This window comes from Adiantum capillus-veneris, chromosome 14, assembly GCF_014529385.1.
Source record: "Adiantum capillus-veneris isolate H3 chromosome 14, ASM1452938v2, whole genome shotgun sequence".
NCBI classification, from domain to species: Eukaryota; Viridiplantae; Streptophyta; class Polypodiopsida; order Polypodiales; family Pteridaceae; genus Adiantum; species Adiantum capillus-veneris.
Genome location: NC_140944.1, coordinates 96,256,951 through 96,272,442, shown reverse-complemented (window position 1 = coordinate 96,272,442; position 15,492 = coordinate 96,256,951). Strand labels below are relative to the sequence as shown.

Below are 15,492 nucleotides of genomic sequence, written 5' to 3'. Positions count from 1 at the left end.
AGCTTGCAATCGAAAGCAGAGACTTGACAACCATGAGGACACCTTTGGGTTTGGTAAAGATGTGTACCTTGCCACAGGGAGCAACCAACTCGGTTGCGCATATGATGAATGGGATGAATAAGGTCTTACGTGACTTTATTCCTCAAATCACAATGCCTTTCATTGATGATTTTCCTATCAAAGGATGTGAAGAAAGTGACAAAGATGAAGCTTTGGATCTCAAGGGATGTCGCAGGTTTGTGGTAAATCACATAAATGATTGTGATAAAATTTTGTCTAGGTTGGAAGAAGTGAATCTTACATTGTCAGGGAAAAAGTCTATGTTTGGTGTCAAAGAAGTGCTCATTGTGGGGCACATGTGCGGGCCATATGGTAGGAAACCTTGTCCGTCAAAGGTAGAAGCCATCCAAAGAATGAAAGAAACATGCACTAGCATCACTGAGGTTAGAAGGTTTCTGGGAGCATGTGTCTTCTATGTTATTTGGATTCCACATTGTGCACATGTAGTTGATCCTCTTTATCAGCTGCTTAGAAAGAATCAAAAGTTTAAATGGACAGAAGCACATGTAAAATCCATGAAAAAGCTAAAGGAGTTACTCCAGTCAGCAACGACTTTGAGAAAGGTAGACTATGAGTGTCAAAGGCCAGTGATTGTGACAGTAGATACCAGTCCTACAGGGATTGGATGGGCAATAGGGCAAGATGACAAAGAAGGACACAGGTTTGTAGTAAGATTTGGAGCAAAGGTACTAAGTGCTCGCCAAAGAAACTATCCACAGATAAAGAGAGAGTTATGGGGTATGGTTACAGCCTTGAAAAGTGGGAAAGAGTACCTAATTGGTGCATGTGTGGTTGTAGAAATAGATTGTCTACCACTTCTTGGGATGATTACAAGATGCTCAACACTAGACATTGCTATGTTGCGGTGGATTGCCTACATTAAGTCCTTAAATCCCGAGTTTAAGCACATTGCAGGTAAAGACAATACAGTGGCAGATATACTATCAAGGGCAAGGTATGAAGATGAGTCACAAATGATTGATGAGGGAGATGATGTAAGCACAAAATTCTATACTATCTCTCATGTCAAAGGTAACAATGTCTGCATGACTAATTCACTTGAATTGTTCTTGAAAGATCTTTATGAAGTTGATTGGCTTTTTATTGGAAGGTACTTGAGTACTCTAACAAAACAGGATGATTGGTCTGAACAAGAATTCAAGAGGATACGCAGGAAAGCATATGGGTACTTTTTAAGGGATGGCTACTTGTGGAAGCATCCTAAACAAAAGGGTGCTACACCACAACGGGTTATATGTAAAAAAGAGACTCAAGTAAAGCTCATGCAAGAGTTTCATGAGAGTCTATGGGCATGACACAGGGGTGTGTGGGCAACCTTCTCCAAGTTGAAAGAAAAATACTGGTGGAAGGGTATGTATAAAGATGTATCTCAGTTTGTAGAGTCATGTGTAACTTGACAAATGTATTCAAATGTTCGACATCGTGATGGATTGCACCCTACATATCCACTAGCCATGCACTATAAATGGGTTGTGGATCTAGTCACGATGCCTTTAGGACTCTGGCAGATGAGATACTTGGTTCTTGCACGAGAGGACCTAACTAACCAGGTTCAAGGAAGAGCATTAAGAGCTAAGACCACAGAAGCTGTGTGCAAATTCCTTCTTGATGAGGTGATTTGCCGTTATGGTTGTGTGGGAAAAATCACTGCAGATCGAGGTGAACTGGATGCCGAAGAAGCAAGGGAGTTATTTTCTAGATTAGGGATCAAGCTTTCTCTTACTACAGCTTACACCTTGAAGGCAATGGAAAGAGTGAAAGAGGGCATCCTCCTATCATCAAAGCTTTGGCCAAGGCTTGCGAAGGAGGAGTTGGTGAGTGGCCAAAATTGTTACCATATTCTTTATGGGCTGATCGTACAACACATAGCTCAGTAACTGGCTACATGCCTACGGAGCTAATGCATGGTCAAAAGACAGTGATGCCGATTGAGGATACAATACCCACATGGAATGTACTACCTTGGCAAGAGGGGCTTAGTAGGGAAGATCTCCTTGCACTGCGTATAAGGCAGCTAGAGAGAAGACCTGGAGACATTGAAGCTGCAAAAGAACGACTCAAAAATGCAAGGTTGAAAAACAAGGACTATTTTGATAAGCGACATCGACTCAGGAGCAAAGCAATTGACAAATGTGACTGGGTTTTAGTGTATGATAGTAGCCTTGATAACCAGCACACAGTCATACGTAAGTTCTCAAAAACATGGTTTGGACCGTATGTTGTAAAGCATGTGCATGAAAATGCTACTTACAGCTTGTCTGAACTAGATGGTACAGAAGTAAAGATTCCCATTGCAGGAAAAAGGATTAAAATGTTTAAGAGAAGAGGAGACAATGATCTAGAAGATATGGATGAGGAAGAAGAGAAAAACACAGGTGAAGATCAAAGTGAACATGAAGCTCTGGAATCATCCAGTGAAGAAGAAGACAAGGAAGATGTACAAGAGGTCTAATCTTACAAAGAGACAATGTGGCACATACCGGAGGATTTGCAGGTTTAGAGGGGGTGGATGTCGTGCTGTGACACGTACATAGTGGGAACGCATGCTACATGATCTATCTTGTATTTTTTTAGATACATAATTATATTTCCTATAGTGTACATATGCATATTTAAGTATAATAATAAGCCTTCTATCTCATCCTATTATTTTCCTCAAGGGTAACATATCCTTGCTTTACCATCAGAAAATACTATGAGAAAAGCATCAATAGCTCCGCCTCTTTAACTTGGGGCAAAAAGCATTGATTCTTTATTTCTACTATTTCATTATCATCTCACACCCTAGCTAGATCCTATATCTAGAGTAAACTCCAATATATATATATTCTATGTATTTTTTATACTTTTCTTATATTTCTTTTTAAATAGCTACTAGGAGAGAATCAAATCCTAGTGGGACACTAGGTGGCATGATTTCAAAGATACACTTATTTTAATGCATTATTGCAAGCATGATTACAAAAATTTGTCAAGGAGCAATGTCATGCTTTCATATGGCATGAGGTGTCCTTTGGAATTAAATGAAAGTCTAGGCTAAGGAGACCACATGAAGACTTTTGCTGCCATAAATGGATCCTATTTTGATGAATTTTTTACACAAGGTTCCAATCCGAATTGGAAAACGATTTCAAAATGAAAATCGTAGCTAATGAGCTGAAGTTTTTGCCCATGGTTTTACTTTTTTATTTGGAGCCACAGTTGAGGAGATATGATCAAAATACTGGACCCCAGTCTGCCCACATCATGCAGGGACAGCTCATTTCCAACTTTTCCAATTCTTGTTCACACTGGCTCCTCTCTTCTTGTGTAAACCCTTGGGGGTTTCCTTCACCTATAAAAGGGGACCTCTTCTTTCTTGGAAGGAACTCAAGCATTCAAGCCATTGATGAGAGTAATTCTCGAGGGAGTGAGTAGTAATGCCTAGTTGTACTTAGCCATTAACATAAGCCCAAGCCTACACTTTCTCCTAGAGGGAGACTAGCCATTCTTGCAACAAGCTAACCTTGGAAGATCAACTCTAATCAAAGAAGGTCTTGCACTTGGTGTATCAATCAAAGTGGAATTATCCACTCTTCTTCTCTCTCCCATCAATAATGGTGCCGAAGGGTTTCAAGTAAGATGTGTTCTACATTGATGTTTTCTTGATTTCTTGTTGTTTTCATTTTCATCTCTAATCCAACATATATATATATATATATATGTATCTAATCTCATCTCCTTAACCAAACCTATCTCTCTCATTCTTAGTAATTCATCCTCTCTAGGTTCTCTTGCTACAGGTACATCTCTCCCCGCAGTATCCTTATTGCCTACGGGCAAGAATAGGGCTTGGGAGGGAAACTTCTCATCTCTTCACTTCTCTCATATCTACATTTCTCACATACTATCCTAGATGAATAACCCACATGATGATCATTTCTATCGCTTTCACTCTGTACCATCTATTAGAATTAACGTATGGATTAGCCGTAAAATACACTTTCAACAACGTATAGTGTTTCTCTTCGGCCCTGAAAGGCTCAATGAAATACTTCTATCACCGGATCCCATCATACTACCTCTCATAGACTATAATTTTTCTTTTGATGTAAGCGTAGTTATCTTGCTATGAACCAAGAGGATTTGTACACACAATTAATCCCAATCACTAGACAAAATGTCTATATTATGGTAAGCACAAAACTACAATTCCAAAGAACAATTTGTAGCCTATTTGGTCAGTCAAGGTTGAATGCCATTAACTCATCCATTAACTCTTTCATATTACCCATGATACGATATGACCATAGCCTTCATGTTTTCATCTTCGTATTGTTTTGACATTCTCTTTTGCGTTCTTTCTTTGTGTGTGTGTGAGTGCAAGAGAGAAAGAGTGAGTCTTCTTTGATTGCACTTCTTTCCAAACCCTAGTCTTCATGGCATCTATGGTTTAACTCCTTCATATAGTTTTTGTTGAGTTCTCTCACAAACTCTCACAGCCATAAGCCCGGTGCTTTCCTAGCAAGACCGCAAATTTCTCGACACCGTGCTCTCTCTCTCTCTCTCTCTCTCTCTCTCTCTCTCTCTGCTCCTCCTCAGCCCTTCTCTCTTCTCCTTTACCGCACTAATCCCCATATCGCCGCCCACATTGGAGTATGGTTTTCTAACCCCTACACCCCCCCCCCCCTCTCTCTCTCCTCTACCTCATTCCTCCCTCTCCCTTCTCTCTCTCTCTCTCTCTCTCTCTCTCTCCCAATCTACCTCATGTGTCCTTTGTCTTTTCCTCTTTCCCAATAAACCGTGCTTACTCTCTCTCTCTCTCCATCTGCTCCTACTTTCTCTCTTCTCCTCTATCCCACCAATACCTACCCCTCCCCCCACAATGCAATGTGGTTTTCTATCAAATTGAACCAAAAAGAAAACTATTAGTCTAACTTGTATGCATGTTCATGCTATTGCATGCTAGAATCATTTAGGCTACAATATTCTCATTCTCTCTCTCTCTCTCTCTCAATTTGCCTCATGTGTCCTCTCTCTCTCTCTCTCTCTCTCTCTCTCTTCTGTACATATCTAAAACCAAATAGATTAAAACAAAGATATAGAATGGATAGTAATAAATGACCCAAATAACTGTATTTATTTGATGACGTTCACAACTAAACATTGCTGTGTACACAATTATCTTGGTCCCTCGTCACATGTACATATCTAACTCCAAATAGATTAAAACAAATAGAGAGAGTGGAGAATATAGCGTTGGTTACAATATAGTAGCTAAACATTGTGGTGTACACAATTACCTTGGTTCCCTCATCACATTTTAGGATGTGTCATGACCACCTCTCCTCCAAGACCATGTGTCGCCTCCGTTGTGTGCTGAACTTCCCCACCATGCGTTGTAGAAACTACAATGAAATTTTGGTTAGGGACAATGCTCTTAGCAAAAACTACATTAATACTGAAAGTTTACTAAGAAGTCATAGAAGACAATATTTGAAACCAATCACTTATTAAATGAATCCTATGACACGCACTGCGTATCTTGTTTGAAAGGCGTGTTCTTGATATAATCCGATGCTAACCCAGGATATGCATGAAGACCTTCTAGATATGGGAGTAAATTCATGAGGAGCACATTGTCGTTGCTCGCTCCATCATAACTCCTTACTGTGACAAGCATATGTGGTGGGTTTTCAATTTCCTTCTCAGGATTGTCATCTACTAGAATGGTTTCCAGAGGGTTCTTCACAAACACCAAATTGAATTTTGGTTGTTTGTCTTCATAGTGTCCTTGATGTCTCACCATACCCAGCCTCTTTGTATTTACTCTTAATTAAATCGATAATTGGGGTGATATTTTGCTCTTCCATGGAGCTCCAAACCCCTACATCGAATAGCTCAAACATCACCCTCATCAATAGCAATAGCCCTCGTCACAATGACACACCCATTCGCCCTACATTAAGAATATTTGTAGCATGGGAAGGAGCACTTTCCCACCACCACCGTTTCAACAGGACACCGTTAACATCGAACACTATGAGTTTCCTTTTGGCATTACAAGAAGGAAGTGTGCCTGTGCCTTCACGATGATCAATTACCAAATAGATCTTACTTAGCATCATATTAGGAGGGATACATAATTTTGTCTTTCACACTACTCGAGGAAGAAAGACACTTACCACTACATAGATGTTGCAATTCTTCCATTGACTCTTCTCAATCTAGCAATAGTACATGTTGACCCATTCACAGCCCCGGACGTGGAAGAAGACCTCAACCAGCATACATTTGTAATACTACATTACCCTCCTTTGTATAGAAAGAGAGTAGCTTCTCATGTAAAGTTGGACTTCTCTCCATGTCCCCTGAAGAGATATCATCATTCTAAATGCATGTCTGGAGATATAGATAAGAAAATACAATGGAGGTGAACTTCTTGAAAACTCACGGCATACCTCGCCAAGGACAGCCATCTGTTTTAAGTTGCCAATGACAGGCGTTGTCGTGATCACAGATAACATCCGAATTAGGCTTTCGATTCAATCTGTAGGCACCAATTTTGTGGAATACAACGATTTCCAAGCATCACATCTGTGGGACTTAAGACTCATAATGAGGACACACTCTATCACACACTAATTTTCCAAAGCAAGCATATAGTTTTACCTACCGCAACACCACGATGAAGGCTAAATGGAGTAGCACACAGGACGATAGTTGTATGGTCAAGCTAGTACCCATTTAAATTTGCTAAGCTCGCTAATGCCCATGCATGTTCTCGACGACATATCAACACTAGATTTCCCACTAGCTTTGTTGCAAATGCAAGCAGCAGAAGGCATAGATCTAGATCAACACATTCTGGTATTTGCTTTATAGGAATGTGTTAGGATTTTTTTTGAAGATGCACTTGATCCTAGGGTCCATAATCACAGTGGTAGTAACCTGCCTTGTACCAAAGAAAAGTAGAAAATACTAAATGTAAAGCTCTAGTTTCTCCTACTCCTATCAACATATCTTAACAGTACACTAGAATATCCTAGAAGGAATCTTATCATAGCTAAAGTTTTCTCCTACTACTCCACCATCGTTAATGTTGCATTATAATGTATACATGAATTGCTACTTTGGTGAACCAAAATCATTGCTCCCTGCTTAGAGTAGGAACATCACAATAGAGTGAAATCAATATTTGGCATTCACTATTTTAGAAGTTATAATACACAATTAGATTGATAAGTGGTGAAATCCAAGGAGTCAATACCACCTTATCCATTACAACATGATACTTATGTTAGTACAACTCTGTTTGTTGCCAACGCTACTGCCCAAATGGTCAAAACTTTTGCTGGCAATAAATGCACTGACAATTTCCAAGCGAAGTGAAAACAAGATGAAGGGAAACTAGATAACATAACTGTTACCTTCAGAACTTCTTGATTTTGCTTGGTACCATCCAAAGAAGCAGCATTCTCCTCTTCATTGCCTTCAATTTAGTTCTCCCAAACCTACAGGCAATCGGCTTCAAGTAGAAGTACTGCAACATTCATTTTGGACTCCCAAAGGCTACCTAAAAATGTTCCTATCCTATCTACTTCTTCAACCTCAATCTGCCATGCATTTCAACTTGCTGTTGGTAGTGCCCTCGTAGATATTCACAATACAATCTCTTATTAAAGTGATGGAATTGCTTGACCGCTTGCCAGTTTGAGAGAGAGAGAGAGAGAGAGCTTACTTGGGATGGCCCTTATGCAAGGCTTCCGCTTGCCTGTGTGTGTGTGTGTGTGTGTGTGTGTGTGTGTGTGTGTGTGTGTGTGAGAGAGAGAGAGAGAGAGAGAGAGAGACAGAGAGAGAGAGAGCTTACTTAGGACGGGCTGTGAGCGATGCATTCAAGGCCTTTGAGCAATGCCTGTGAGTGAAGCATGCGAGGGGATGTGTGACGCCCTCGTTCGGGGCGTCGTAGAAAAGGGGCCGCGCCGGCTCACCTGCGATGCAAACGGGACCTGCAGGCAAGCAAACGCATACACAAGAACGCAACTTGAAACTGAACGCAAGAGGGACACGAGACTGAGGGACGCGAACGAATGATCAATATCATAGGAAAGTGACGAATACAAGGGACGAAAGTAATCACAAAAAAACGGGGCTCGCAAGTTGGGGGAAGTGGTACATACTTCCCTTATATACACCCCCAGTTTGAGAGAGCTTGACGCCCACGTCAAGCCGGGGTTTTGAGAGGTGCCGATACAGAAGTTGATGCCGAAGTTTTGGGGGCGGATATGTACAAGGGGGGAGTGAAGTGTTGCCCAAAAATGTCTAGCTACTTAGGGTTATGCTAGTTACAAGTGGGGGGGAGGACTACTCTATATGGTTTTCATTTAGTGTGTTGTCCTCCTCTTAAGTGGGCATGTTGTAGAAGCGCAACACAAGGGGTCTTCCGAGTCGAAGCGTGATTTCTTTAGGTACCCAAGTGCATTCCGTCATGGGGCAGTTGCGCCATTTGACATAGAAGAGTTGTCCCCGGTGCCCAAAGCGCGACTTTAGGATGGCCTCCGGCTCATGTGGCGGGCCGTTCTTTACATATTCGGGGAGACTTCGCCCATAGGTGTTATCCGGCACAAATCTTTTGAGCAAACTTACATGGAAGGCGTTGTGGATGTTGATGTGTGGTGGTAGCTCCAGCTTGAAGGTGACGTCGTTGAAGGATTTGAGCACTTTGTAAGGGCCATAGTAGCGATGATTGAACTTTGGGGAGAGGCCTTGAGGGAGGGTGATATTCTGAGAGCTTACGAGGACCAGGTCACCTTCTTTTAAAATTTTGTCAGGTCGTCGCTTTTGGTTGGCGTATTTGGCGATGCGTACCTTGCTTTGCTCGAGGCTTTTCTTTGCATTTTGCATGCGCGTCTGCCATTGTTGAAGAAACTCTTCACATTCCAGATCCTGGGCATGCACATCGCCGGTTGCCAGTGCAAGAGGTGTGATGACTTCTTTACGTGTGGAGAGCTCGAAGGGGGTGTAGCCAGTGCTGCTATGGATGGAGTTGTTGTAGTGGAATTCGAGGACATCCATGTATTCGGACCAGTCCTTCTGATCTACCTTGACGTAGCTGCGGATGTAGTCTTCAATGCCTTGGTTGACTCTTTCAGTTTGACCATCGGTTTCTGGGTGGTAGGCGAAGGAGAAGCGGAGCTGGGTTCCTAGCAGCTTGAAGAGCTCGCGCCAGAGGTAGTTGAGGAAGAAGGTGTCGCGATCAGAAACTATGGCTAGGGGGAGGCCGTGGTATTTGAAGACTTTGGCGAAGAAGTGTTTGGCGACTTGGTAGGCGGTGACGGGAGGCTTTGCAGGTATGAAGTGGGCTTGCTTGGTGAAGTAGTCGACGAACACCATGATGGTAGTGTGGCCGTGGGAGGGGGGGAGGTCGACGATGAAGTCCATACTTACCATGTCCCAAGGCCGGGAGGGTGTTGGCATGGGGTGGAGGAGTCCAGCAGGCTTGACTCTTTGAGCTTTGACCAGTTGACAGGTTGGGCAGATGCGCACGTAGTCGATTACGTCGTCCTTCATTTTTGGCCACATGTAGTGTTGATGGAGTTTGTCATAAGATATCTTCTGGCCACCATGTCCAGCTAGCTTGCAGTCATGAGCCTCCCACATGAGGTCTTTCTTTAGCTTTGGATCATTGGGGATGTAGATTTTTCCATGCGCGTAGAAGAGGTTATCTTTGACTTCAAATAGACCCATTGCACCTTTCCCAGAGATGTGGTCGTTGAGCATGCGGAGGACAGCAGGATCAGCTTTTTGAGCGTCGAGGATGCGTTGGCGTAGAGTGCTGGTTGCGGTGGAGATAGCAGTGAGGGTGGGCATTCGACTAAGGGCGTCGGGCATGACATTGGTGGTACCCGGTTTGTGGATGATGTCGATGTCGTATTCTGCCAGTGTGTCTTGCCACCTAGCTTGCTTGGGGGTGATTTTGGGTTGTGTCTGGAAGTACTTGAGGGAGATGTTGTCTGTATAGACCTTTGTGTGTTTGTCTTGGACATAGTGTCGCCACTTTCGGAGACAGTGGACGACAGCGAGCATTTCCTTCTCATGTGTAGTCCATCTTGTTTCTACATCTGTGAACTTGTGAGATTCGTAGGCGATGGGCTGATTCTCTTGCATGAGGACTCCACCAATGGCACCATCGGAGACATCTGTATGCACTTCAAATGGTTTGGTGAAGTCGGTTAGTCGGAGGACGGGGGTACTACACATGGCGATCTTCAGGTTCTCAAAGGCTTCTTCTTCTTTAGAGGTCCACTGAAAGGGTTTGTGGCCTTTGTTTATCTCTGTAAGTGGCGCAACAATCTTGCTGAAGTCGCGGATGAAACGGCGTGTGTACTGACAGAAGCCCACAAACTCTCGTACTTCTTTGATGGATGTCGGGGGGGCCCACTTGATGACGGCGTCGACTTTCTTGGGATCCACCATAATACCTTCTGACGTGACGATGAAGCCCACGAACTCGATTTTCTGGACCGCAAACTCACACTTCTCCAGCTTGGCATACAGCTGGTGTTCTCAGAGGCATTGTACTACTGCGGCGACATGCTTCTAGTGCTCTTCTAACGTCTTGCTGTAGATGAGTAGATCATCAATGTAAGTAATGAGGAAATCATCTATCATGTCACGGAAACTGTCATGGATTATTCTGCAGAAAGTGCCAGGACCGCCGGTGAGACCGAACCCCAGGACCATCCATTCCCAGGAGCCGTAGCGTGTGTGGAAGGCGGTCTTCTGGATGTCTTTAGAGGCGATGCAGACTTGGTGGTAGCCTTAGCGGAGGTCGATGCGAGTGAAGTATTGGGCACCCTGTAGTCTGTCCAGAAGATCTTCCATGAGGGGGACTGGGTACCTATTCTTGATAGTTATCTTGTTGAGGGCCCGATAATCCACGCATAGTCACATCGACCCGTCTCTCTTCTTGACAAACAGGACTAGGGCCCCAAAAGGAGAGCTGCTGGGCCGGATGAAACCTTGATCCTCCAATTCCTGGAGTTGCTTCTTGAGCTCTTTTAGCTCGGTGTTGTTCATGCGGTAGGGGGCCTTCGCCGGGGGTGTGCTCTCTGGGATGAGATCAATTTCATGTTGAATTTGACGGGGAGGGGATAGGCCGAGGGGAAGTTCTGGGGGCATGACATATTTGTACTTCTGGAGGATGGGGGTAAGTGAGGGGTCACCCACTTTGCCCTGCTCGATGGTGATGGAGTTGAGCCTTGCTGTGGGCTGCTCTTGTGCTTGCATGATGCAGAGGTGAACTTGAGCTCCTTTCTTGAGAGCCCGCTCTGCTTGCTTTGCACTCATGAGATTGAGTCTGAGGGGGGAGTGTTCTGGGACTTTCTCTTTACCTTGCATCACTGCTAGTTGAGCGGGGTCTTGGCGGTTGATGAGGGGGGGGGCTGGTTTGAGGATGCGCCTGACGTGTGAATGCTTGCTTTTTTGTGAGTCTAGCGCCTTGGACTGTAACTGCTTTGCCTTGATTGTTCAGAAGCAATTGGTCCACCTTCATGCCTAGGAGTACAATGAGATACTTGTCGTTGAAGGACAGACCAATGATTGCCTCGAAGTCATCCATTGGTACCACTATGAAGTCAAGTCGACATGTGAATTCACCCATCTCAATCCTGACTTGACGGGCTACCTTGACATTGCTATCCTTTCCTTAGGAAAACTTGACAATGGTTTCATTTACGGTGGTGAGGCGTAGGCTCAGGCGAGCGGCGCACTGCGGGGATAGAAAGTTGTGTGTAGCGCGTGAGTCAACCATGATCCATTGTTGTTGGGACCGAATTGTTGCGTGGACATATAAGTTCTGAATGTCCGTGATAGCTGCTGCCATGCATTAACGGTGGAGGGATATTGATCCAATCCGAAGTTGTTGATCAGCAGAAGGGTTATCCATTTCCTCGATTCTTATTTGGGGGGGGGGGAGGGTGGTTCTTCTATTTGGATGGTGTTGGCCCTGCTAGATGATGATGAAGCATGATTGCGCTTGCGCACACAAGCGTAGTTGGGACCATGAGCAATTCGGCAGTCACTGCACCAGATGCGGTCGTGGTGCGGATTGTTATTATTGCCGTGGTAGGTGTTGGGGGCAAAACTGGTGGACGTGGTGCTGTAAGAGTTGCTCGCAAAAGAGCTGCGTGGGATTAAGGCGCCATTTCCGCGGCCTAATCCAGGGTTGGAATTGGGTGGTGGTGGGCGGGGAACATTGCTTCTATTATTGTGTACTAATCCGCGTCCTTGCCCGGCAGGTGGGTTATGCCAGTTGTTGGGGGCAAAATTTTTGGGGCGAGGGTTATTTGGAGGCAAACCTGGTGTGGGGTTTGTGTCGCGTAGCTTTTCTGCCATATTGGCGGCCACTTCCCAGGTGTTGGGGTTCTGCTTTTCGACCTCTCGACGGGCCCAGGGCTTAAGGACGTACAGTAAACCATGTAGCCTGTCTGCTGTGTGCATTAGTGGAAGTTGAAGCATCAGTCGGCGGTACTTAACAACATAGTCTAATATGTGGCCGTCTTGGCGCAGATCGCGCCACGAGTCTCTGACTTTGTTGCCCTCATTTTCTTGGATAAAGTAACTGATCATGTCTCTTTGTAGGTCCTCCCAGTCCTCCCAGCGCTTTGAGTGCTGTTCAGTGAGGAACCATACATAGGCGTCGTCGGCCATAAAGGTTTTGGCCACTTGCACCCATCTGCGTCTGCCTATGTTGTTCCACTGCATGTAGTCTTCTACCTCACTGAACCACTGGTTGAGTTCCAGTGAGGTGCGGTGACCTTTGTATTTCTTTGGGGGATTGTGTTTGAATTTTCCCAGTCTTTTTTCGTCTTCTAGATGTCTGTCAGGGCTGTAGTAACATCTTTCACTTTGATCATCCTGATAGTCTTCGTCTTCGGGCCGCGGTCGTCTTTGTGTGTTACGCCGCGTGGACATTACTGGTGCCTGGACGGTCTTCGTACCGCTGACCTAGCTGTGTTTGAATCAGGTCGCCCAGGTTAGCCGACATCAAGTTGATTTGTTGTTCCACGGAGGCCATGATGCGTTCCTCCAGTCTCCTTTCTATTGTGTCTTGGGCATCTTGTCGTATCTTTGTTTCCTTCTTCTTCTTCTCCTTCTTATTCAAATCAGGCTCGGTTCTGTATCCGTCATCATATTCTTGATCTCCAACCATTTCTGTACTTGTGTGGCCGAAGCCGAAAAGAAAAACTCAAAAATATCGAAAACGGAAAAACTGTGAGAAAACGGTTTGAAAACGTCGAAAAACTATGAAACAGCGCAAGACGGGGTCCGAAACGACGAAAACCGTGAAAAACGGCTCAAAAACGATGAAAACCGGTCCCAAACGGTGTAAAACGGGGCAAAACGAGGTAAAACGTTGAAAAACGGGTCAAACGAGGCCAAACGGCGAAAAACAGAGGGGAACGTGGAGAAAACGCAAGGGACGGGCCAAAACGGACCAAGAACGCGGGTCAAACGGGGCAAAACGGTGAAAAACGGTGGAGAACGTGAAGAAAACGCAAGGGACGTGGTGAAACAGGACAAACGGGCCGAGAACGTGGTGACAAGCACAGGCCACGGGCCGATGTCGGGTCAACGGAGACTCGAGCCGAAGCTCTGATACCAAGTGTGACGCCCTCGTTCGGGGCGTCGCGGAAATGGGGCCGCGCCGGCTCACCTGCGATGCAAACAGGACTTGCAGGCAAGCAAACGCATACACAAGAACGCAACTTGAAAACTAAACGCAAGAGGGACATGAGAGTGAGGGACGCGAACGAATGATCAATATCATAAGAAAGTGCCGAATACAAGGGACGCAAGTAATCACATGAAAACGGAGCTCGCAATTTGGGGGAAGTGGCACATACTTCCCTTATAGGATGCAGTCCCAGTTGATGGCGAGCTTAGCCTTGGAGAAGCGAGGGGATTTGGTCCGAGTTGATGGCGAGCTAAGCCTTGGCGAGGCACAACATTTAAAAAAAACTTGCTCCCTCTAATATTGTATTAAAAAAACCCCAGAAAAGGGCTGCGAGAGAGAGAGAGAGAGAGAGAGAGCTTACTAATTAGGAAGTCCTGTGAGTGATGCATAAATTGGCCTGTGAGTGATGCCTGTGAGCAGAGCATGAGAGGGGATGGAGTCCCAATTGATGGCGAGCTAATTAACCTTGGAGAGTTGAGGAGAGCTTAGCTTTAGCGAGGCACAGAAGAACAAAAAAACTCAGAGGAGCAATAGCGATATTATTGTATTAAGAAAACCCCAAAAAAGGGTGCAATAGCGAGAGAGAGAGAGAGAGCTTACTTGGGATGCGAGGCCAGTTGATGGCGAGAGAGCTATGCATGCAAGGGTAGTTGATGGCGAGCGAGCCCTTAGCGAAGCACAGAAGGAAAAAAAAAGTAGAGTAGCAATAGCGATATCCGCTATATCGCTATTGCTCTCTCTATTTGTGTCTTAAAAAAAGCCAAAAAAAAGGCAGCGCGGCCTCTAGCTCGCTTTGCTTACGTCCAGGACGAGGCCTTTCCCTCTCTTTCCAGCCCCTTGGCCTCCGCAGGTTGCCCTTGCCAGCCCCTTTCCTCCACAGTAGCATTGCCCCCTCTACTGCATGCCCTGGTGGCCCCTCTGAAGAGCCTCTTGAGCAGCCCCTTTAATTTCGGCCGCCCCTCCCTTCCACTGCATGTTTTCTTCCCACTTTACTGCTCCCCCTATCCAGCAGGCGGCGGCCCTCTCTGTTGCACCCCCATGCTGCCATCTGCAGCAGTAGGCCGTCCCCTTTTTCCCCTCCTTGCATGCCGCGTACCCGCCATTCCCATCTGCAGTCGCCTCCTCTCCAGCCACGTACCAACCAGTAGCAACCTTCTTATTTTGCTTTTTAATATAGCCATGCAAAAAAAAAGAAATTGGCCTACGTTCTCACACGGTCACTTGCCTCCAAAGCGCAAGTATAACTTCCCTTCCCACTCGGCAAAGCATGACAAACCATGAAGCTGCAAGAGACCACAATTCGGGGAAGTATAACTTCCCTTCGCACTCGGCAAAGCAACAATATAATCTTCTTAGATTCTCAGTGATGAACTCCGCATCCTGGTTGAAAACTCAAAATTTTTATAGTCCAAGAGATGATATGATTAAAGGCGATGCAATGGATGGCACTATGAAGGAGAACATCTTTGCAATGGTGCCCTTGTTTGATCCTTCACAACTACCCATGTCCATGACACACATGACTAGCAATGTGATCACTCAGCCAAAGAATGGAACTCCTGCCACAACATTAGCTTTGCAAGAAAGCTCTTCAACCACCACTGACTCCAAGCGACAAAGCCCAGATCCTGCACTTAGTGGGAAACTATCCCAAGATACCTCAAAGAGAGAGAGAGAGAGAGAGAGAGAGAGAG

At 45.1% G+C, this 15,492-nt stretch overlaps 1 protein-coding gene across 1 annotated transcript; it reads right to left on the bottom strand.

The window, feature by feature from the left end:
• Positions 1-5,376: 5,376 nt before the first annotated feature.
• Positions 5,377-14,907, bottom strand: LOC147442792 (uncharacterized). The gene is made up of 6 exons (XM_086529707.1): positions 14,819-14,907; positions 14,772-14,778; positions 14,600-14,727; positions 14,377-14,465; positions 14,160-14,282; positions 5,377-5,468 (listed from the first exon to the last, which is right to left on the bottom strand). The coding sequence occupies exons 1-6, from the start codon at positions 14,905-14,907 to the stop codon at positions 5,377-5,379; spliced, it is 528 nt and encodes a 175-aa protein (XP_086385833.1).
• Between the last annotated feature and the right edge of the window lie 585 nt (positions 14,908-15,492).